We start from the raw sequence: 25,445 nt of genomic DNA on the forward strand, positions 1-25,445 counted from the left end.
TTCAAATTGTTTCATAACCATACGAGAGAGCGGCTGAGTTTTCAGCCTCAGGCGAGTGCCTCTTCTTCCCGCTTCCTAATCCCGCAAAGTCGTCCTCTAGGGAGGTCCTGAGAGGCCCTAGTCGCTTGAATCTAGCGAAGTCTGACGTCACTTTCAGTAGAGGGCGCCAATACACAGGTTCATGTATTTTTTTATTTGCATTGAAATCCCCATAGGGCGATTTTAGGTCGCTTCATATAAGAACTGTGTTTGATAAATAAACCGACCACCCCGGCCTTTCTGTCAGGGGAGTGGCTGTGCGTCGTTAATGATGTCCATTCATATTTGATACAGCCAGTTTCTGGAAAAAATGGAATTAATGTGGCCGCAAAAGCCTTGAAACTACATATGAAGGCAATGTCGCTGCTAATATACGTCACGCCCATTGCGTCAACACATTGCGTTCCTGAGATTCCTTGTTGACGTAAGCTCAGCTGGTGGTGACTCGACTCGTACTAACCACGGAACATTCAATATCAATAAAATAAAAATAAACGTAATTAACATTCAGTTTCTGTTGTGCAACCCCGCCTACCCGGAAATGTAGTCTCTGGGTTGTTTGACTCGTTTATAACGCTTATTTTGTTACTCTTTGGGTATATTTGTACATTTCCACCTTCAGTCGATGCTTTATATCCATATGAGTGAAAAGGCTGGGGTGATCGGTTTATTTTTCAAACACAGTTCTTATATGAGGCGATCTAAAATCCCCCTATGGAGATTACAATGCAAATAAAAAGTACATGAACCTGTGGACTGACGCCCTCTACTGACAGTGACGTCGGTGCTCTATAGGGGGGTCCTACGTCTCACCAGACTAGTCTGTGATCATAAGCCTTCACAGTCTGACAACAACAAAATAAATCTCATGACAAATAGCAATAATAGCCTATAAGCTCACAATGTGTCGCATCGCAGTACGTTATGAACTCGTAGATCTGCTATTTTAGTTTTAGTTTTTTAGTTTGTATTAAAATGACGGATTTACCTGTAATTAATGTGGTTAACAACACCCATTTTAAACTAAAATGTTACACTGTGATCAAATCAAAAGTGACAACATCAAACGTTTCAGACAGTTTACATTTCACAAAAGGAAAGTCCTGTATTTAATTCAGTCTGACTAGAAGCAGGGATAAATCATAATAACCCCACCAGCCATAACATTATGATCAAAAGCATTGGTATGGACCCCCACACACACACACACACACACACACACACACACACACCTTCTCCCCCAGCAAATTGAACCCTGAATGTACTAACTCAGAGAGTGTACAGATGTAAGCAAATGGACCCTCGAGGGTCTATTCAGTACTCTCAGAGGTAAATTGCAGTGAACGTCATCACAGATTCAGTGAGTGGGCAGCTAGGGAGGTCGATGGGACTGCTAGGAAGCTTTTAGGAAGCTTTGGTCTTACTCAGCACTCATAAGCCATTCAAGCACAATCTACAATCACACAAACACCATGCAGGTTTTAAGCCTTCAGAAGATGAAAATGACAGACAGAAAAAAGGTTTCCATTTGGCACATCCAGAATCAATTTGAATATTTTCCCAGGCATGTGTTGCAGATAAGCTGCCAGAGGGGAGATTTAGCCATAGTTGGCAGGTGGCAGCTGTTCATTTGGGTTGGAGAAGAATGTGCCAAACATTTGGTTTCCCCGCCCTGCCAACATACCTGAGTTCACCCAGGTGACGGTGCTAAATTGCTGCTGTTGTTTGTTTTGCATGGGTTAGTGTGGCCACCTGCAGTATTATTATGGCCCAAAGTTGTTATTAACTAAAAGTAAACAAAAAATTTACATTTGTGTTAACGGAAATAAAGATCATGCTAGACTTTAGAGGAAAACTAAAACCAATTGCAACAATTTTGTGTAATTGCAAAACAACATACAGTAAAAGGCTGGAGTCTGGAGGAGTCATTGGTGCATACTGTTTATTGAGACAGCCGGGTGTATATGACTGTGAGTCAATAGTAGGCCTACTATAGACAAATAACAGTTTAAGTCCAAATTCTATTCTGACCCCTCCACGAAAAGGCCTTGTTGTCCTGACCCCTTATCCATCATGGCTTCACAAATAAAAATCCTTATTTAAAGTAAAATATAACATTTGAATTAGGAATGAAAACACCCCCATGGGCTACACAGCCAGTGATCCGCATCACATAGAATCTCCAGCTGGCCTTTATTAGCCTACATGGAATTCATGAGCGACATAATGCTGTGACGAAAGAGGATCTGTCTTATTTCACTGAATGATGTGATGATCTTTGTTACAAGTTACAACAACAACCAAACTGTCATGAGAAACCCCACTCTGGTTCCAAACTAACTGAAACTATATTTAATTGAGCAAAAAGTGCAAAAACGAAAATAAATGCAGAACTGCAATAACTGTGATATGGCCATGGGTTATTTGCTGCAGCCACTATCGCTGACCATGTCTGACTGCTTTCCATTTTCGCCCAGCATCCTCCACCACTGAAGCACGTACGGCTTTCTGCTGCTGGTTTTACAACCCCCGCCCAAACAATTTTCCATTTTGCAAGTGCATCATTTCTTTTTACAGAATTAACACTCCACCTTCAAATACTCCAAGGCTCTGCATTTTTGACAAATGACTGCACTTTTCCTATTAGAAGAATATAAAAGTCAATGGTGTTGAAGTAAGCTGGGTACTTCATACTGGGAGTCCCTATAGAGCACAGCTAAACATACAGACCTCCCCCCCCCCCCCCCCCCCCCCCCCCCCCTAGGACCTACACACGTCCTAGCGCATTTTCATTAATATATATTTTTTAGTTTGCCTCCAAGGCCACTATATACTCCTTGCTCTTCGCACACGCACGTTGTCGTTCACTTCCCTGTATACAGATCAGAAAGAAAGGCTTGGCACATAATCTAAGACCAAGCCTCCGGAGCCAATCTGAGTCTCAGTTGAACAGCCCCCTTCACACAGAATCCAAGGTGTTATATACAAGAAATGTTCACACTCAAGGTCCCTTCTCTCACCGGACATGAAATAGGCTCTTCCTTTTGACCAATGAGATCTGGGTCAGTAGCTGTTTCCGGTAGAGAGAGGCGGACCCTCCCGACAAAGACATATCCTATCTTATTATTTATACCTTTTAACAGAGTTATAACTTTGAAATAAAACAACAGACTGAAATTAATTAAACAGTATAACCCAGTAAAGAAAACTATAATCATGAAAATACCCTGTCGTACATTTTAAATCAGTACAAATTGCACTCACTAGTAATAGTTTCATAACGTTTCTCATTATTCTATAATGACAGAAGATTGTTAAGAGTCATTTTAAGAAAGTAAATACTCAGCTACTCAGTGACAAGGATAGAAGTCGCTTTCTCTAACATCAAACAAAATATAAGGGTAAACCCATAGATTGGCTTCCTGCCTGTGGAACAATTGATACGCAAATAGACTTCAGTTTAAGGCACTTTGGTGAGACACTGGAGGGAGATGCAGGGAGAAATGGCTTGTTAAAATGTACAATTATGGCCCAGGCGGTGGCGTAACCGTCTGGGCACCCGACTGGTAATCCAGTCGCAGTGTGCCGCGGGTTCGACTCCAGAGCCCGACACGGCCTTTACTGCATGTCTTCCCCCACCTCTCTCCCGTTTCCTGTCAGCCTACTGTCTGTCCCTTCAAAAAAACCAATAAAAGGCGTAAGCCGCAAATAAAAAAATATATATATATTTTTTTTTAAAGTACAATTATGACTAACCATGTAGTTTTTAATATGCTATATGATTCACCATATACCACAGAGGGCCATTTGGAACCCACTCAAGAACACTTGCACCAGTGGGTCTCACCACTGGTGTAGCAGAGTGTTTCCAGTGAGCCAACAATCACAATAGCAGCACCCTGACTCTGTTTGACCAGAATGGAACTGAGCCTTCATTAGTATCATTAACACTGACTCTGTTTGACCAGAATGGAACTGACCCTTCATTAGTATCATTAACACTGACTCTGTTTGACCAGAATGGAATAGAGCCTACGTTATTATCATTAACACTGACTCTGTTTGACCAGAGTGGAACAGTCTTCATTAGTATCATCGGTAACACCTGTGGTTTATATTTCCAAAATGACGTGTGTGCATATAGCCAATTAGTGTCTGTTCTGCCTCTGCCTCATTTCTAGTGAAGCAGAAAACAAGGGAACGGTATATGCAGGCACCGCCCAGGGCGACGTAGCTTCCATACATACCACCTCTGTGTCTTCCCCTCTTCTATCCGTCTGTCTCAGTCTCATGTCTGCATGTATACCGGCATGGAGATTAGGAGCACCCACACTGCCCTAAGCTACTTCCATACTGTTTTTCTCACATGCTCACAAATCAAACAGAACGGTGGTCTTTTCCTCTCTCTGGGGATCTTTTTTACACTCTGTCTCTGTCTAATCTGTCAGCCTGTCACACACACACTCTCTCAATTAATTCTCCACACGCTTTCTCTCTCACTTTCTCATGCATGCAGGCGTAGGCTTACTTTCTTTGTATTATCTTTATTTATACAGGTAAAGTCCTTTTGAGATTCAATATTTATTTTTCAACAAAGCCTTATCCAAGGTAGCAGCATAATGTTTCAACAACATGTTTTTCAGGGGTGGAAAAAGTACACAAATGTTTTTCAATTCAGCAATATAGAAATACTCTGTTTACAAGTAAAAGTTGCACAAGGTCTTTCCCTAGTGGGTCTGATCGAGGGTAGCTACTGGGACCTAAGTCGGGACTTGATCACCCCGGCCGGCTTGATCACCCGAGGGGTGAGGGGTATGATGTTTGCGAGACACGAAACCCCCGATGACCTTTGGATACATCACTGAGGATACGTCCCAGGTGATGACCTTTGGATACATCACTGAGGATACGTCCCAGGTGATGACCTTTGGATACATCACTGAGGATACGTCCCAGGTGATGACCTTTGGATACATCACTGAGGATACGTCCCAGGTGATGATCTTTGGATACATCACTGAGGATACGTCCCAGGTGATGACCTTTGGATACATCACTGAGGATACGTCCCAGGTGATGACCTTTGGATACATCACTGAGGATACGTCCCAGGTGATGACCTTTGGATACATCACCGAGGATACGTCCCAGGTGATGACCTTTGGATACATCACTGAGGATACGTCCCAGGTGATGCCCTTTGGATACATCACCGAGGATACGTCCCAGGCGATGACCTTTGGATACATCACTGAGGATACGTCCCAGGTGATGCCCTTTGGATACATCACTGAGGATACGTCCCAGGTGATGACCTTTGGATACATCACTGAGGATACGTCCCAGGTGATGACCTTTGTATACATCACCGAGGATACGTCCCAGGTGATGACCTTTGGATACATCACTGAGGATACGTCCCAGGTGATGCCCTTTGGATACATCACCGAGGATACGTCCCAGGCGATGACCTTTGGATACATCACTGAGGATACGTCCCAGGTGATGCCCTTTGGATACATCACTGAGGATACGTCCCAGGTGATGACCTTTGGATACATCACTGAGGATACGTCCCAGGTGATGACCTTTGGATACATCACTGAGGATACGTCCCAGGTGCATCCATGCAATGTATTTTCGTTACAAAAGTATTTGTATCAACATTTTTCAAATGTCAAAAAATCTTTTGAAAATAGCAAGCTCACAATGCGTCGCATCGCGAGCGTGTAGACCTATTTTCAAATGGCCGAAAGCTACAGTAAATACTAGGGCTGAGGTGGTTAATGTATGTTTTTTTAATAATAATCAAAATCTACATAGTAACTAGTAACTAAAGTTTTCAAATACATATAGTGGAGTAAAAGTACAATATTTGCCTCTGAAATAAGGTAGAAGTAGAAGTAAAAGTATACTGAAAAGTTGATATATTCAAGTAAAGTATAAATACCTCAGAATTGTACTTTAGTACAGTACTTAAGTACATTTATTTAGTTACTTTCCACCACTGGATATGTCACAATGTGCCACTGCCAGTGAACACGGCATATTTTAATTTGTGTGCGCGCGCACGCGTGTGTGTGCATGTACGCATGCGTGTGTCCAGCCTTGGGTCAATGAAGAGTCATAGATTGACGTGGGATTGCACATACTAGCCCCTGGTCTTAATGGCGGTCTCTTCACAGCTGAGCACACAGTACAGACTCAGATAAAAAACCCTGCATTCTATCCAAACTGGTTTATAAACATTAGCAAGCTGGTGGCTCAGCAGGCCAAGATGTAACATACCAACATGATGAGTTTGAATCTGCCTCATCAACTTCATCCTGCAAGAAACCCCATTTCCTACAAACAAAATTGATCGAGAGATTTGTAGTTGCCATCAGAAAGTGCTCACACTGATCTTTAAACCAATTATTAGACCCTATATACTTAGTTGACCGGTGTCCCTCAGGGATCGACACTTCGTCTCCTCCTTCAGCCTTTTTCTATTTGTTACAAAAAGAAAAATACTTGTACTTTTAGAACATGATCAAAGCAGATTCAGAATTTCTGATAACATGTAATATTACAAAACCCGACCAAAAATCTATTTCCCAATATCAATTTATAATCAACCGAGAAATTAACCACTAAAGATATCTTGTCAATATTTGGAGTTGCCTCATGGCAAGGTTGACACACAACCCAAACCAAAAGCATTAGCAAGAGTAGTCTTATTATTATTATTATTATAATATATTATTATTATATATATTATTATTCATAATAATGCCCATTTCAGAATACTAGACCGATGCCCGGCAGTAGAGGTCCAAGTCATTTTGCACTTGGTTGCATGCTGAAAATAGCCGATCTACAAGCTCACAACACGTCGTTTTGCGACGCGTTGTGAGCTTGTTGATCGGCTATTTTCAGCATGTGTAAAGTCACTCATTACGGCGGCTTCAACGCCTGCCAAAATACATTTTGACTAAATATACAGTAGATTTAGTCGACTAAAATCGCATGACACTTAGTCGACTAAAACTAGACTAACACTAAAACCAGGTGACTAAAATGTGACTAAAACTAAATGAAGTTTCAGTCCAAAAACTATGACTAAAACTAAATTTTGCTGCCAAAAACAACACTGATGTGGTGTGAGTCTGTGAGATACAGTCTACCCTAGTCTACAATGTGTCTCTGCTGCTGAATAATGACAGCAGATCTATGCAGTCTCTGAATCTTGGCTGCATCTTCTCCCCTGTCTTGCTCCATATGGAAACAGTACGAGCCATATACTGTAGGCATAGCAGTGGGCATGGTTTTCTGGTTCCACTGAAAATTCTGCCATTTATTTTTTCCCCTTGGAGATTTACAGAAATAATTTCTATTTTTGAGTAATTAATTATTTGATATAGTACCCTTTGTTTAGTGTTTTAAAAATGTATTTCTTCTTACAAGAAGTTTACACACTAGAGAATGTAGAAGAATTGTTATTTCCGTTTGCCTGTTTCTCTCCTATTATGCGCAGCAACAAACATGTATGGACCCCATGCTTCTAGAAAGCCTGGTGTTTCAATCACTGCACAGGTTGAGGTCCACAACATTTCTACTGTTATTTCAAATAGAGTGTCCAACACAAGGAGTGGTCTGGAGAGAGAATGCTGTTTGGTTACTGTACCTCACAGGCATCACAGCCCCCAAAAATGTGATAACAAATTGATTGATTGATTGAAATATTTATTAACAGTTTGTAGAATTTACAGTACATTTTAAGCACAAACTCAATACAAAGACTGTTAACTGTGAGTGGACGACCCAATTAAGCATTACACTTGTTTACAACAGGGTCCACATTGTTCAATTCATCAAAACATTTAGAGACATACAAATAGACACTTCTATGTAGCTAAAGAACAGAACAGGAATTCATCATATAGGAAGCAAAAAGGGAAAAGATACATATACAGTGAGGGGAAATGGGGTGGGGGGGGGGGATTCAGATTTTACAGAGGCCAGTTTCGAATTGCAGCCATCCGTAGGTGCCCTTTGAGAGCGGTTTTGAAGGAGTCAAGGGATTCACATGTCTTAATGACTGTTGGTAGGGCGTTCCACATTTTGGTGGCATAGGAGCGAAAAGAATTTAGTCCCTTGTTTGTGCCGAATCTGGGTTGTACATGGTTTGTTGCACTCCCTCTGGTGTTGTGGGTGTGGACTTCGTTTACATTAAGGAAGTATTTAGACAGGTACATGGGTATCTTGGTGGTGTATCGAATCTTGTGGACCAGACCCATTGCAAGATGCTGTACTCTGTCGTCGACCCTAAGCCATCCCAGCCAGTCAAGGTGGGCAGGGGTGAGGTGGGTTCGGGGGGTGAGGCCAAGTAGGAGCCTGACCAGTTTGTTTTGGGAGGTCTGGAGCCTTGTTTTAAGGGCCTTTGAGGTGCTGTGGTACCAAGAGGTGGATGCATAGTCAAAGAAACCTTGTACGAGGGCTCCTGTTAAGGTCTTCAAGGTGTTTTTGCTGACCAGTGAGGAGATCCTGTAAAGGAATCTTGTTCTTTGATTGACTTTTTTGATTACGTTGGTGGCCATCTTATCACCGGAAAGATTGGCCTCCAGGATGGAACCTAGGTAGGTAATTTGATCTTTTCGTGTGATAATATTGTCACCCACTCTAACCAAGAAGCCATCTGCCTTGCTGAGATTACTATTTGATCCGAAGAGGATGGATTCAGTTTTTCCCAGGTGTAAGGATAGTTTGTTATCAGCGAGCCAGGTGCAGATTCTACCGAGTTCAGAGCTGAGGGTCTTTTCAACCTGCAGTTTGTTCCTGTCCGAGACCAGCAGTGCTGAGTCATCTGCGAACAGGAACAAGCTGCAGTCACAAGCTGAAGTCATGTCGTTAACATATATTAGGAACAGTAAAGGCCCTAGTATGCTTCCTTGTGGGACGCCACAGCTCACTGGGAGGGGAGGGGACAGTGTTCCGTTCACCTCCACCATCTGTTCTCTCCCCTCCAGGTAGGATTGCATCCAGCTCAAATGATATAATCTGTAAAGAGAAGCTAGATATAATCTTTCTAACAGAGACATGGCTTGGCTCAGATGGAGCTGTTCTCCTAGCGCCAGCCTGTCCCGCAAACTACAGTTTCATTCACTCTGTTCGCGAGGCTAAGAAAGGAGGTGGACTGGCAATTATTTTTTCAGACACGTTAAAATTCAAGGCTCTGACCCTTGGCAGCTTTACATCCTTTGAATACCAGGCCACTATACTACATGGTCAAGCCTCTATGCCAATGATTAGCATTTATCGCCCGCCAAAATGCAGTAAAGCAATATTTCTAACAGAAATATCAGAACTTTTATCTATCTGCTCCACTAACTATGACAGAACTCTTATCTCAGGTGATCTTAATCTTCACCTGGATGATGCTACAGATGCTATGGCTATGGGTTTCTTAGAGTTATTGCACTCCTTTGAATTTATCCAACATGTTGTTGGGCCTACACATAAACATGGGCACACTCTGGACCTGGTGATTTCTAGAGGGCTGAACATCACTGTGGAAAGGACTATTGAAAGGCCTGAGCTATCAGACCACTATCTGCTGTGTTTTAATATGACTGTCTCTGATCTAGAGAAAAACATCACTGAATATACCATAAAAAAGCGTTTTTTCAGCTCTTCTGCAGCCGACGAGTTCTCTCGTCACCTGCCCCCCCCCCCCTCAAAGAGAGAGAAAAATGCATCTTTCATCAATTGGATGTGTTTCTACAGAACAATAATGTGCACAACAAATTCCAATCTGGCTTTAGGAAAGGTCACAGTACAGAAACAGCACTTGTAAAAGTAATGAATGATCTTAGGGTGTCTGCTGACAAGAAACATGTATCCGTTCTCTTACTTCTAGATCTAACGGCTGCATTTGACACGATTGATCATTCAATTTTAATACAGCGTCTGGAGCATTTTTTGTTATTCATGTCCTCACTGTATTGCATTACTGCTTGTTTTTTGTCGTTGCCTTGCTTTTCTTTTATTCTCCATTGTTCTGTAAAGCACTTTGAGCTGCATTTCATGTCATGAAAGGTGCTATACAAATAAAGTTGTATTATTATTTATTATTATTAATGTACCAACATCAATACAGCACGGAATTGTAGAGCTTGTAGATCTGCTATTTTCAAATGGCAGAAATGTATAGGGTTGAAGTGGTTAATGTATGTTTTCTAATCAAAATTAAAATCACCAAAGTAACTAGTAACTAAAGTCTTCAAATAATTGTAGTGAAGTACAGTAGTTACTTAGTTACTTTCCACCACTGCGTTTTGTCGTCCTGTATAGCGGAATGTGGAGGGCACCTCAGTGGAGCGGTGTCAGGCCGGATCCTCTCCCCTGGGTATCCTGCTCCATATGACAACAACCTGCACTGTTCCTGGACCATAGAGGCTGACACTGGCAAGACTATCAGGTGATTATGTAGTCTTCATGGGTCGGGAGGCAAACCCTGGACCTACTACAGTATGTACCCGAAAGACGCATACTGTACGTTACCAGTCGTCTAAAGCAGGGGTTCTCAATGATTTTGGCTGGCGGGGACCCCCGGGAAAATGCTTTGGCCATATTGCGTGATGTGAGAGTGATATGTGAGAGACAGACGGCCAGCTTAGCATGTTTCCTACTACGTGGCTTATTTCTAACCTATAAGGTTTTCAAATACATATTGTAGCATACTAATTAAGTTTAACATGGCTAATACACTGTCATCTAGAATGAGATTAAAAACGGAGTAGTTCTGTAATCAGAATCAGCTGTGTTTGGAGGAACGTGCAGCAATTGGAATCAAACGGGTGAATGGAATCAATATTCTTTGGGACGCGTTATGTCATCACGCAGCACGTTTTTGTTCAAAGGAAGTAATTCAAATTAGATTTGTATGGACTTTTGATTAAATAAATACCCCAAAATGGAAAGGTTCCCATTGTTTTGGCATCTATTGTTAAAGTGTGTTAAAGTGTGAAAAACACATTTTTTATTTTATTTCAATACATCTGTCACCCAGCCATGAATAAACACTATAGTGTACAAGATAAATACTGGGAAGCCTACAGACTGCAGTAATTGCATCCTACAGTAATTTAATTCAATAGCACTACATGGTAAGAGAGTGATTGTTCAGTGTGATTGTTTCTTGTACTGTAATTATGCTTTGCTCCAAATGACAACAATCTCCCCTGCACCTTGATTATAGAGGAAGATACTGGCAAGATAAGCTGCTAATTTATATTCATTCACTATTATAGTCATTATAGTTGACAGTTGTTTGCTGTCAAACTTGTAGCCATGGCGGAGAACACACAAACAACCAGTCATTATGTCACCAACATGCTGCCACAACTGACATTAATCAGTGTGTTTATACTTTGCTTCCGTTGTTCAATTATTCCTTGTCACTCACTTAATTTTATCACTGTGTGAAAAGAGGAGTTAACGGGCAATTATGGGCACTGTATTTTGCCCGTAAACCTCAAGTTTACCTGGCATATACAGTAATATACGGTAATATACAGGTGTGATGGTACAATTCGGGAGTTTACGTGAGTTTGTTGGAAAGTTTAACGGGAGTTTCCTGTAATATACACAACCGTATTGCAAGCTTTTTGTGCAATATATGCACAAAATATGTGGGTTATCCACTTGCCAACCCCAGCATGCCTCTCCTGGGGGAGAACATTCTCCAAAAATGGCCGATCTTTAAGCTCACAACACGTTGCAATGCAACGTGTTGTGCACTTGTGGATCGGCATTTTTTGCCAAAGAGATTACAGTTCGCTAGTACAGCTGTAACTCAGGCCCCCTAGTGCAGTGGTTTTTCCTATTCATATCAAGGCCCATTATCTTTTCGGCATTTGAGCCACGGAACCCCATTTGATGAGATTTAGCCTCAATTTAGCCTTAATATTTTCTTATGGATACGATTATGTACACAATTCCATGCTGTATTGACGTGGAGAGATATCAAGCAAGCGTTGGTCAAAATAACGATTATTCTACATTCTCAAATTGTGTAGACGTTTAACAATACTTTAACTCTTGAGAGCGTAAAATTAAACAAAATGGACCGTTACGCGTTAATTTGGTTTCATTTTACAAGAGTTAAAGATCTATAAGGTTCCATTTGATTACCAACTCTCCATCATTTAGGTTTAACTGGGGACCACGTGGAACCCCCTCAAGGACCACTGGTGGTCCCCAGACCACTGGACTGCCCTAGAGGGTTTAAGTGAAGTTTGTGTGTGTGTGTGTGTGTGTGTGTGTGTGTGTGTGTGTGTGTGTGTGTGTGTGTGTGTGTGTGTGTGTGTGTGTGTGTGTGTGTGTGTGTGTGTGTGTGTGTGTGTGTGTGTGTGTGTGTGTGTGTGTGTGTGTGTGTGTGTGTGTGTGTGCGTGCGTGCGTGCGTGCGTGCGTGCGTGTGTGCACTCTCTCAGCCTTCACTTCATTGTGTTCGACACGGAGGTGGACCATGACATCCTCAGAGTGTGGGACGGCCCCTCGGGCTCATCGGATGGAGGGATCCTCCTCAAAGAGTGGTCTGGACCCGCCTTACCCGAAGACAGCCATTCTACCTTCAACATCCTCACCATGCAGTTTGACTCCGACTACTTCATTAGCAAACAGGGATTCTCCATACAGTTTTCCAGTAAGTAACGCCAAGCAGTGCATGTACTGTACAATATAGCTGTCCTATTCAGGGATGTGCAGAGAGTGTTGCAGGCCACAGGGGCTGAAATTCCGTAAAGGGGCACTTTTGGACTAAAATAGCAGATCTGCAAGCTCTCAGTGGGTCGCAGCTTTTAGATCCGCTATTTTTTGCAGTCAGGGGCTTACATTCCGTAAGAGGGCACTTTTGGAAGAAAATATAGCCAATCTTCAAGCTCTCAACAGAGCTTGTAGGTGTGCTATATTCCCGACGTGACCCTGCACTCGTTGACTACTGGAGATGCGGCGAGGACATGGATTGAAGCCCCCTTTGATGTCTATGTGTTTTACTATTTTAAACATTTTAAAATATTTCAAATAGCCGATCTACATCAACACGTTGTGAGCTTGTAGATCGGCAAAATAAATGTTCTTTGGAATGGTAAAAATAAAAATATATATAATAAGGGGTAAGGCACTGTCGAAAATAGGGCCGTAAAAGTCCAAAGAGAACTGGGATGATTAGATGATGGATGGATGGATGGATGGATTATTTTGATATCAACACATTTTACACACACAAACTTAATTGTGGGCTCCCTGCAGCAGCAGTGAGCTGATGTCCTACACCTACACTATTTACATTTTCCTCAAAAGTTTGGCGTCTAACTACTCCTACATACTTTCATTTAGAAAACCCATTCAAGCTGTAACAAATCCAGCTTACTGTGGAAACGTAACTCTTAAAACTGATCAAGTCTTACACACTCACATACAACAGTCAGATATGCAAAGTCAAAGAGTGCACTGCTTTGACCTCGACTGCATTTGCACTATTTATACTACTTTTCTTTGGCTTGAAGCGAGCCCACGTTGTTTCTTCAGTTCCCATTACACATGTAAACTTGTGCCTTCTTGGTTGGTCCTTATTTCATAAATTTATGCTATGCCAGGATTTCTCAGAAAAACTAAATTAACCCCCTAGTGGCCAATGACGTTATCTGTGTATTAAATCAACAAATCCCTCGTGGCCAATGGCGTAATTGACGTAATAGACGTACTGCCCTGTCAGTACGTCTTATTATAACAAAATAATGGAATTTGTAGACTTTTATTTTTATTTTTATGTAATCTACCAAAAACCGGCCGAAACCGTGCACACGCGCCGTCTCTATGTGATTCGCGGCAAAAAATGTGATATTTTGGGATGTTCCTGGCCGTTTTTAACCTTAATTTGACTAAGTTATGAAAAAGCTAATGTTAGCTTAGCAATCCGGACAGCCAAGCTATCTGCTTGGGGTCAAACTAGCCTCGGTTGTTTACCTCCGTTTGACAGGAAGTGATTTAGCCAGATTTGACACTTTAGCCAAAATCAGCATAATGGTACGTTCCCGCCATCTGGTGGCAATTCTGGGTATTACTTTGAAAGTGAAAGTAAAACGTGATGTATTAATTGTATTTTATTTAGTTCGCTGATCTGCGATTTGCATTAAAATGACGAATTAAGAAAGCCAGCATTGGCCAGATTAGGCGACTTTTTGAATGGCAATCGAAAAATGTGAGATATGACCACAATGTCACGAAATGTCTCATTTTATAGCTCCAAGTCACTAGTTTACAATGAAAAAATAATTATGATTATAGCTTGTTCCATCGTTTACTTATAAGCTTTTTAGTAGACCTTGGTTTCAGTGATAAGTCAAACCAAGGTGTACTAAAATGCTTATAAGTAAACGATGGAACAAGCTAGAATCATAATTCTTTTTTCGGTGTAAACTATAGACGTGGGGCTTTAAAATGAGACATTTCGTGACATTGTGGTCATATCTCACATTTTTCGATTGCCATTCAAAAAGTCGCCAAATCTGGCCCAATGCACAATAAGATGTTATTAAATCTAGCAATAAGGGGGTGATCTCCGAGGACTATGATTGGTTTGCAAGAACACATGAGAAACAGGCATGCTTTGGGGGCTCTACCAATAGTGTAAGGAATAGTTGAATCACTTGAATGACGACTCATCCCACGCCACTTTAGTTAATTTTGATAAAACATTGCCACACTGTAATAGCAGTGGTATTTTGTGTGTGGGACCTGGGAACGATTCTGCAAATCCTGACTGTTTTCATGAAAAAGCCATATCAGTCGTCAAACACTTTCATGTCACTTTTCACGATTCTTCAAAAATAGCAGACCTACAAGCTTGTAGCGCGCCACTTGGTGGCACGCTACGAGCTGGTAGATCTGCTATTTTTCAATAGCTAAAGCATAACATAATGCGAACGCCAAAAGGGGTTCCCGCCCAAAATGGGTTAAATTGTTGTGCTATGCATGGCACACAAATGGACCATTCTACATGAACTTAGGACACATTGTGATAGAACGGGTACTGGGTATGTCCTGGCAGGTGTCCAGGTTACAACATGAATCACCCTGACCCGCTGACTCCCTTCCTGGCAAACCAGACACTCCTCTACTTTTAGAACTGCCTCCAACCCAGAAAGTGAAAGTTGCTGTCCCTAATAACCCCACCATAAAATAGTCCATGCCATGGTTTTATGTCAAACTCCCTCAAATTGCAAAGACACAACTTACCTACTTACTTACTACTTACTTACTTATGAGCATATACCTGTGAAAGAATTCTCAGGTAATATACCCAGTACCTATTTTAGTATGTATTTTCTTCATCATTACATTCTTACTTTTATTTGTATTATTCTTAGTTGTATCTCTCTACTCTTACCGGTATGTGTTGTACAGTGGTGCTGTGATGACACTTTAACCCCTCAGGGTTAAACAAAAAAAGTCAAACCAAAAGACTATCCACACAAAATCCGCTTGAGCAAGAAATAACTTGAATACTTAATAATAAAAAAAGACTATACAGTTCACATCATACTAATGTAAGAAATTAAACCAATATGTTTTTTTAAAGGATAAATAAGACTAAGAGAAAAATAACATGCAAAAGAAAGTCCAAGGCTTCTAGTCAAGACATGGGGGGTGAGATGACGGCAGCTCTCCCCTTCCCCACGTGCAGAAACGTCTCTTCTGCTCTCACTTCTCTCCTGCTGGTTCTTCAAATCATCTCTTCCAAATTAGGCTTTATTTTCTCTTCCAGCGGTGGTTATACCACTGAAGAACGATCACTACTATACTGTCTACCATAATGTACTGCACATGAATAGGCAAGTGCTGACACTCAATTTACAGTATGTCATTACCAGGATATGTTTGCCACTGCCACATGAATCAGGGCTGGAATTCGTCATGGGTTCACAACTCTCAAAGCACTTCAATCACGAACCCAACAGATAAGAGAGGCTTTCTGAAGCTTTTTCCCCCAGACGTTGAGTCAGTTATGCAAAGAGAGAAAAGATATACATTCGGGAGCCACAGTTTCCATAATACAGTACAGCATACATCTTCTCATTTATATGCCTTGTCTGCTATGGCAAATATTCCCTTCTCACATAATAATGTCAACTGTTCTCACAATCCTCCATCGACAGAAAATTAGCTTCCCTCTTATTAAACGAACCCCTTCTCTGGCAGCATCAAATGAATTGGAAATTTATTTTCAATTTCCGTCAGATGTTACATGCAGAAGAGATTCTATCTTGCTGACTCGCAGTGTCTTTGTACAGTAATGGCCATTTTCTTCATTAAAGGGGGATAGTCCATAACCCATTTCGCAACATTAATCTCTCTTTATGCACACAATATACATTTCATGATGTGGCACAAAAGTTTAGTTTTTCATCATGACATAACTATAAAGTGTTATGCACATGGTGAATTCAAAATTGATTATGGGACTTTCATGTTTAACACAATTATCTTTTTTTCCTTTCGTTTGCACTCCTTTAGCACCTGAGAAACACCTCCTCATATAGCACTTTCAGGAAAATGCTTCTTTGATGTAATTTACGTTTGACTTGAGAGACAAATATACTGACATGGCAATTGTTGTTTTGCTTTATTTCTCTATACAATGTAATTCAACATACTGTAGCATGTGTTGTAGATGTTGGCCATCATTCATTTTGAGTTTGAACTAGAAGGGACTAAGGAAGGAGGGCAACCCCAACTTAAAGAAGTATAGTTCACTCAAAAGTCAAAACATATTTTCTTTCACACCTCATGAAGCCTTGAATTCATGGATTGGCGGAGTCTCCGCAGTCTCCTTCTGACATTAAAAAAATCATGGGGTGTGTAATTGATAAATAATAATAAAAACTATTTGTTTATTTCAAATCTGAACAACAAACCAGTGTTTCCAAAACTGGGGTCCGGGGACCCCCAGGGGTCTTTGAGGGAGTTCCAGGGGGTCCCCAGCTAAATGATAGTTTGGAACCAAATGGACCCTTATGGGTCTGTAACTCTGAGAGTGATAGAAATGGAACCAAATGGACCCTAACGGATCCATTTGGTTCCATTTTTACACACACAGTTAAATTAATTTACAATATAAATTAGGGATTTAAAAAGCCATTAAATGGGGGTCCGTAGACTAATGCATGTCAAACTGGGGGTCCTTGAAATGAAAATGGTTGAGAATCACTGCTTGCTAGAGCCGTACCATTTCTCTCTAATGGGGGGTCCCTGGCATATATTTTTCAAATGGGGGTCCGTGGGCTAATAAATGTCAATTTGGGAGTCCTTGGCATGAAGAAGTTTGGGAACCACTGCAATACACAACGTGTCCTTCAGCTACTTATTTACTGTTTTGTGGCAGCACTGACGTCCTGTCCTTCAGGTGCTTATTTAATGTTTTGTGTCAGCACTGTTGTGACGAGCGGTTTTGGATGTTATCAGATGATCTAATGTCCTTCATCAGTCGTTATCAACACCATGCAATGCGGCCAGTATGGACATTTACACATACTGACGCTGTTGTCAGCCACGTGGCTGTTGGTCGCGTTGTCCGACTATTACTAACAGTAACGGCTAAACCCTAACTCTAACCTGAACCCTAACCTCCATCTTAACCGTTTAAATAAAACGTAGCCTGCGTTTTTGGCGGGAAGCGATGCTGCCAAAATACGTTGGCTGCGTTTATTCAGTTGTATAAATGTGTTTGATCTGATCTAGTGGAAAGGCTACTCATATTAGCTTCGGATGGCTATCTGTTGTTAGCTTAGACACTGGACTGCGCCATCTTGATTGTGCATGCGTGTGTGTGCCCTTATTGCACGAAGCCTAGCGGTCGCAGTAATGGCGCCGTCCTGTACTTCTCCTTGGCTTGTGAAACAAGCACAATCGATCCGACAACACACACACACCATTAACTGGCCACGTAATTCCCTTAAACTCATATCAGTCTTAACCGGCCACGTAAGTCCCCTAACCTCATAATCAGTCTTAACCGGCTATGACAAGCCCAACACACACCGGGTGCGCAGCGACGCGCACAGATGTTGCTGCGCGGCAACGCTTGGAAAATAGAACAGTGGCATATCGGAGAGTCAGCCGAGGCGTGAACGTGGGATAGGTTCATTGAAATTAACGGAGGCGGCTGTTTTGACGCGCGGCGTTCGCAGACGGTGTGTGTAGGGCTTAAGTCAGTTGCACATTGTTTTCGCTTCGGCGGCAATCATTTCACTTCTGCATTTCCTAGTCGCCTACTTGCGGTACGCAGCATGTGGAAATGTCCATACTGGCTGCATTGCATGGTCTTGATAAGAACATACAGTATAGGATTATTGGTTGATAACATTAATTCCTTCAAAGTCTTCATATACCGGTAGTAAACTGTATATATCTGGACAGACACGCGTGCATACTGCACCTAGAGGCTGCGTATTACAACCATGTTTTTACTAGACGTAAGAGTACCAAGTTTCCCCCCTATGAAAAAAGTTAGTTGCAAAGATGCCCTTTTTTCCCTTGAGACTTCAGTGCAGACTTGAGTGCATCTTGAAATCTGCTGTGTGTGTGTGTGTGTGTGTGTGTGTGTGTGTTTGTGTGTGGTCTTGTGGAGAACCACTGCAAAAAAAAAACATCAACCCACCCAAGTTTGAAGGCTTGCAGTAAATAGAAAGTGTTAGGGGAGCTTTTTCCACTGCACACTACTGTACAACGCACGCACGCACACACGCATGCATGCACACACGCACGCACACATTCACACAGTCACACACACAAACACACTAATACAATATACACATGCACATTTGACTGTTTCTTACTATAACGCTGGTTGCCAGTTTCACAATTCAGTTCCCCCATCTCATTCACACATACACATTTACGAAGCACAAACACACATAAACATATTAATGTGGTTATTCCTTACTTGGATCATTTATTTATTATTATCAGCACTGTATTCCAAACTTAAATATTGACCGATCTCTCTCTCTCTCGCACATGCGCTCTCTCTCGCACGCACGCATGCACGCACACGCACATGCACACGCGCGCACACACACACACACACACACACACACACACACACACACACACACACACACACACACACACACGTTTTTCATCAGTACCATGTTTAGATCCATAAATATTAACATGCTAATAAATCTGCTGTTCTTCCATTACTATGGTAATGTACTCCCTATATGTACCCCAGGCAGATTTATTAAGGGATAGGCTCATGGATTTATTGTAAAAGTGATTCAAGAAACTATGGAGTAAACGTCCGCAACTCACTTTTAGTTTTGCTTTCTCACTCTGTTTCTACTATTCTCCTCGCTTCCTCTCTCTCTTCTTAATAAATACCTCTTATTTCTCTCTCTCTCTCTCTCTCTCTCTCTCTCTCTCTCTCTCTCTCTCTCTCTCTCTCTTATTTAACTGAAATACTGTGCGTTGTTACAGGACTGCAGGCCACCAACAGGATGAGTAACCTATACCCTTTTTTTTTAATTTATCCCACGATTTTGTAACCCATTTTTTCACCCAGTGTCAATTACCTAATGTAATCCTGGGCGCTATAACTCTGTCTGCTAACCTGGCCCCGGCTGGCCTGGGGGAGGCAGTTTAGAGACCAGGATTACTGCATGTTTTTTTGTGAGTGTACCTACCCTAGGAGAACATGCACACAATGGTCTTCCCTACCGGGCCTCCAGCCGGAAGTTTTATTTTGAAAACCCCAAATTCGCCCCGGCAACCCGGAAGTAGTAATCTTCCATTGTGGATCTAGCGCTGGACACTTTCACTTTCATCGGAAGCTCCTTAACATTGATATTCTGTATAATCGCAACGGTACGGAAACTTTGCATCCATGTCGCAAAGCGGAAGCTGGCGTTGCCTAGCGACGGGGAAGCTACTACTCGGAAGATATAAAAGAGGCTATTCTGAATCAAAATACGTCAAAGACTGCGGGAATCGCCATTAGAATAAAATAAAATAAACACATACGTACAAGACGTCAATGGCAGGGAATGAGTTGCTGGCTTCTCGTTGCCTTTCTCTTACTCTCATACTGAACAGTCTGTATAACTTGAACTAATTCACTGATTTTACATTTAGTTTTTTGAGTGGTGTAACCACTCCAAGGAACAGCAATGTCCGTGTTCTCCTACCTATGTGTTCGCCTATGTGACGTTAACCCACCTATGTGACGTTAACCCACTTATGTGACGTTAACCAACCTATGTGGCCATGAGCACCAGTGGTATGACTATGAGTACCAGTAGGGGCGCTGTTGTGCCAGAAACAGAGAGAGAGAGATAGTATTAGTGCTGCACTATTGCCTGCTAATGAGAGAGAGAGAGAGAGAGAGAGAGAGAGAGAGAGAGATGGGGGGGGGGGGGGGGGGGTTGCACCACTCAGTTCACAAGGGTGTGGTTTCTTGTTCTGGTGAATGGTGAACCATTATTGCATTCAGTCATAATTGTATTGCATATCAATGCAGTCATAACAGAATCAGATCATCATGTGTTGGTGCAACTCCATAGCTACTGTTATTACAGACTGTTGGCTTAATTCTTGAGTTATTTCACAAAGCATTGGTATCTTTTGAACGGCTCCCTGGTGTATGGACTAATGCCACAAACAAGGGAAGCTCAAGTGAAGTTGTTTAGCGGGCATTCATTTGGCTAAATGGTGTTTGCTGTTCAGACAATAACTTCTCTGTCTGATCCCATCTCTTTCTCTCCCAAACAAAGCGGCTGATAAACATGGAGGCAAAGTGACAACAGCAACCCTCGGTATACAGATGCCCTTCTCTGACTCTGTGCTAAAACATCCAGTTAGAACCAGTCTGAATAATGTCAATATACATACTGTAGCTGAGGTAGCAAACATAATCAAAATAGCCTTTTGGATAAAGGACTGGCTGTGTAGACTCTTATGTACTGTATTTCCAGCCTGTGTGCACGGCTAAATAAATTAATAGCATCGCAATCAGTTTAACCACTTTAACCCTTGTATAAAGTTTTATACTTCAGATTTAAAATAAAATAGTAGGTCTACAAGCTCACAAACTGTATAGATAAGCTTGTGTTGGGGGTCTGTGGCCAAATACAGTATCAATTTGGGGGTCTTTCACACATAGTTTGACAACCACTGCTTTATGTAATGACCCGAGTGTGTTTCTTTTAGTAATGCTGAGAGTGGGGGGGACAGTCAGTCAGGAAGAAGGCCGTCAACAGTGTGACACTGGTTCACAACTGATGACTTTGTGCCTGTGTGTGTCCTATATAGTGTCTATCCTCCGCTCCCTCAGACTAATGAATGAGTGTGTGGGTCTGTCCTTCGACCTCCCGACCAAATTGTACTTTTTTTTTAATCCGTTAAGATCCAGAACGCATGTGTGTCACCTTACTGTAGCTTTTCACCACTTTAACCATTATTTATACTTTAGTTATTGAGAAAAATTACAGATCTGCTATTTTTTTTAAATCATGAAAATGTGTCTGAACGTTTTTAACTTGAATATTTGCTTCTGGGTGTGTGTGTGTGTGTGTGTGTGGGTCTCCTTGACATGAGACCACAGTATTTGTGGTCCTTGACATGAGATAGATTGAGAACCACCGATAGTAGAAAACTGTCAGAAAACGTTCACGATTTAGAAGACATTTTGTAGAATCTGGTCTTCAGGTCTTACTGGGTTAAATGTTCTCCTCTCTCTTTCTGTCACAACTTCTCTTTTGCTCTCACAAAGCCACCACAGCGACTACCTGTAATGACCCGGGCTTCCCGGTGAACGGCTCCCGGTACGGCGACAGCAAGGAGCCGGGCGACAGCATGACGTTCCAGTGTGACCCGGGCTACCAGCTCCAGGGACAGGACACCATAACCTGTGTACGACTGGATAACCGCTTCTACTGGCAGCCCGACCCGCCAACGTGTATAGGTCTGTCTGTCTGTCTGTCTGTCTGTCTGTCTGTCGAATGAATGAATGAAGACCCACCCCTTACGGGATTCTAAGACACCAAAAACACAAATTAACAAAATCATATTCACTTCATGAACACATAAACTACACACAAAGAAAAGAAAAGAGAAAATGTTTTACCCAAAAACAGAAATACCTACATGATTTTTGTACTTTTTCTGTTTTTCATTTTCATTTTCATTTCAAAGAAAGAAAGAAAGGCAGAGCACCTCAGTATGTTGTGCAAGTATAGCAGCAGATATGGAATACAGCATGTATGCAGTGGGTGGTGGTCCTACGGTCCCAATATCACATTCTTAATTAATTACTGAGTGTCCACAGAGACAACAGCACTGTAGTGTGTACACTTTTCTGAAATATATCCCCGACCAATGCTCAATATTTAGGAGGAAACATAGGACTGTGTCACTGCCTCTTTAGTGAGTCTGATGGGAGATGTGTTCTGGGGTTTCTGAAGTCCTTGCACATAAATGGTTATCATCCATGGAAAACTGTCGGCCCACAGGCCGAATGCAGCCCGCAGAGTGCTCCAATCATGCACAGTGTTGTTTTTGGCAGCACATTTCATGTTTTAGTCACCTGGAATGTTTTAGTGTTAGTCTAGGACTAGTCCTAAATATAAGATTTTAGTGGACTAAATCTACAGCTCTGCTATTTTCAATATGTAACCAAGTGTAAAATGACTTGTGTCTTACTTATACTGGTTTTGTTCACTTGCAAACATTTTTGTCTAGTTTTTACAGTATGTGTTGATGAAATTGTCAATATATTTAGTCTTACCTTTGTTTTTATTCAAAAGTTTTCTTTTTCTTTTACACCAAATAATAGTAAATGACCGAACACGTAAAAACATATGAATCAATGAAAACAAAAAACAGAAGAAACAAAAAACATACACAAAAAAAGAATAAAAATAATAAAAACAAACAGAAAAACAGCTTGACATAACTACTATAATACAGCATTATTTTCCAAGTTGAGTTAGGCAGGAGAAGAGCTGGAGACATGAGTCACAATACACTTTGGTTATATAAAAGCATTTTTATTTTTCAGACACAACCACTACATGGCACTTTCACCGACCCAACAACCTCTACACATATATTGAAACACCCAAATACAATATCACAGAAGTCCATCTAAGTATGAAACTGTCCATTTTTAATTGTAACCTTGCGGTCATTTCTTCCATTATATAAACCTGCTTCAGTCTCTGCTTCCATTGGGTTATAGTAGGTGGCTTTATTTCCTTCCAATTTACTGTTATCATCTTCTTAGCAATCAGTAAAAGTATCCTTAATATGTAACTCCATGCACGCACCTCCTCTGGTATAATACCAAGCAGACATAACTCAGGACCAAAAGGAATATTCAACCCTAAACATTTTTCGATTTCCTTATTAACCTTTTTCCAAAACCTTGACATTATTGGACAGTCCCAAAAAATGTGTGTATGGTCCCCGATTTCCCCACAATTTCTCCAACACAATTCTATGGATGGTGTTTTCACATATGAGGAGATGACCAGAGGAGTATTGAAAAACCTAGTTTTGAGTTTCCAATCGAATTCCTTCCACATCTGGCTATTTATTCCCTTGTGGCAGCCTTCACACACATCCTCCCAGGTTTTGTCTTCAATAATTATATTTAGTTCCAATTCCCATTTATCCTTAATGTACCATGTGTTTTGAGAAACATCATCCAGTGCTTTATATAAATTGGGGGGAAAAATCTGCAATACCAATGAAGTACATCTCAATATCATTTGGAGTCTTACTAACCAGCTCTCTCTCTCTCTATGATCTGTGATATAATGTCTTATCTGGAAATACCTGAATAAATCACTTGAAGGGAGTTTAAATTGCGTCTGGAGTTGAGCAAAAGATTTAAAGATCGTTCCGTCAAATAACTGGTTTATGGTTTTAAGCCCCTTATCAGCCCAACGACTGAATCCAGTATCGCTTATGGATGGCAAGAAATCAATATTACCCACTATTGGCATTGCCCTTGAAACTGACCCTGGTCCCCACAATGTTTTCTTAACTGCTTCCCACACCTTTAACGTATGCTTTATCCATTCATTTCCTATTTTAATTTTGTTTTTATCCATTGTTTTATTATCAAGGAAGGGTAATGTTGGCAGAGACACCCCTTTAATTGTGCTCTGTTCTATTTGGTTCCAAACTGTCTCTTCATCATTACTTGTCCATGCTACAATTGCAGTCAACTGAGCCGCCCAATAGTAGTGCTTTAGATTGGGAAGGCCTAGGCCTCCCCTATTTTTTGGCAAAAGAAGTGTTTTGAGCCTTATTCTGGGCTTTTTATTTTGCCAAATAAAATTTGAAATCATTCGGTCCAGCGCCTTGAAGGTGGAGATGGGAACTCTGACAGGCAAGGACTGAAACAAGAACAGAAGTCTAGGCAATACGTTCATTTTCACCGTTTCAACTCTACCCAATAAGGAGAGAGGAAGAACATCCCATCTCCCCAGGTCATTTTTAATGGCTCTAATTAATTTTGTATAGTTTGCCTCAAATAATTGTGTAGGATTTGGTGTAATTACAATTCCCAAGTATCTAAACCCTTGTTTAGACCAACGGAATGATACATCATTGTTTAGTTGTGTAGGCCAGGACCCAGAAATCATCATTGCCTCTGATTTGCTTTCGTTAATTTTATAACCTGAGACGGAACCATAACTTTGCAGGCATTGCATGAGTGGGGGAATAGAGAGGATTGGATTTTTTATGAAGAGCAAAACATCATCGGCGAATAGCGCCACCTTGTGGACGAACTCTCCATCATCTGGAATGCCTTGGATCTGAGTATTTCGGCGTATAGCTTAAGCTAAACATTCTATGCTGATTGCGTAGAGAATCGGGGATAATGAATCCCCCTGTTTTACGCCCCTCTCAACCCTGAAAAATTCTGAACAATGACCATTAACTCTAATTCTTGATTTGGAATTATTATATAGCAAATTAATCCAAGAAACAAATTCTTCTCTGAAACCCATTTCCTTCAAAGTCTCTTCTAAGAAGAGCCAATCTAATAACGCTTTGACTCCGTCAAGGCTAAGAAGCATCGATGGGTCTTTATCCCTTGCAGCTAGTGACTGTATGTTTAATGCTCTCCTGATATTATTTGTCCCCTGTCTTTTCCATATGAAGCCCGTTTGCTGGGGGGATATTAATCGGTTAATGTACTTTTGAATTATATTTGCTAATATAGAGGTTAGTATCTTGTAGTCCACGCACAAAAGACTGATTGGGCGGTAACTAGAACACTGTATGGGGTCTTTTCCTTCCTTATGTAATACCGTTATGATGGCCTCTGACCATGATTTTGGGGGATCCCCTG

The 25,445-nt window shown here is 41.3% G+C and overlaps 1 protein-coding gene across 1 annotated transcript in view; it reads left to right on the forward strand.

Annotated features, from left to right (window-relative positions):
• The window catches only part of LOC310878179 (CUB and sushi domain-containing protein 1-like), a 740,702-nt gene that overhangs the window by 551,268 nt on the left and 163,989 nt on the right, over positions 1 to 25,445 (forward strand). The window contains exons 27-29 of the mRNA XM_083792333.1: positions 10,372 to 10,498; positions 12,514 to 12,725; positions 21,852 to 22,043. Coding sequence (XP_083648459.1) covers positions 10,372 to 10,498; positions 12,514 to 12,725; positions 21,852 to 22,043 — 531 coding nt within the window. The remainder of the gene's footprint in view (positions 1 to 10,371; positions 10,499 to 12,513; positions 12,726 to 21,851; positions 22,044 to 25,445) is intronic.

Source organism: Protomyctophum parallelum (genome assembly GCF_964188405.1).
Source record: "Protomyctophum parallelum genome assembly, chromosome: 2".
Taxonomy (NCBI): Eukaryota; Metazoa; Chordata; class Actinopteri; order Myctophiformes; family Myctophidae; genus Protomyctophum; species Protomyctophum parallelum.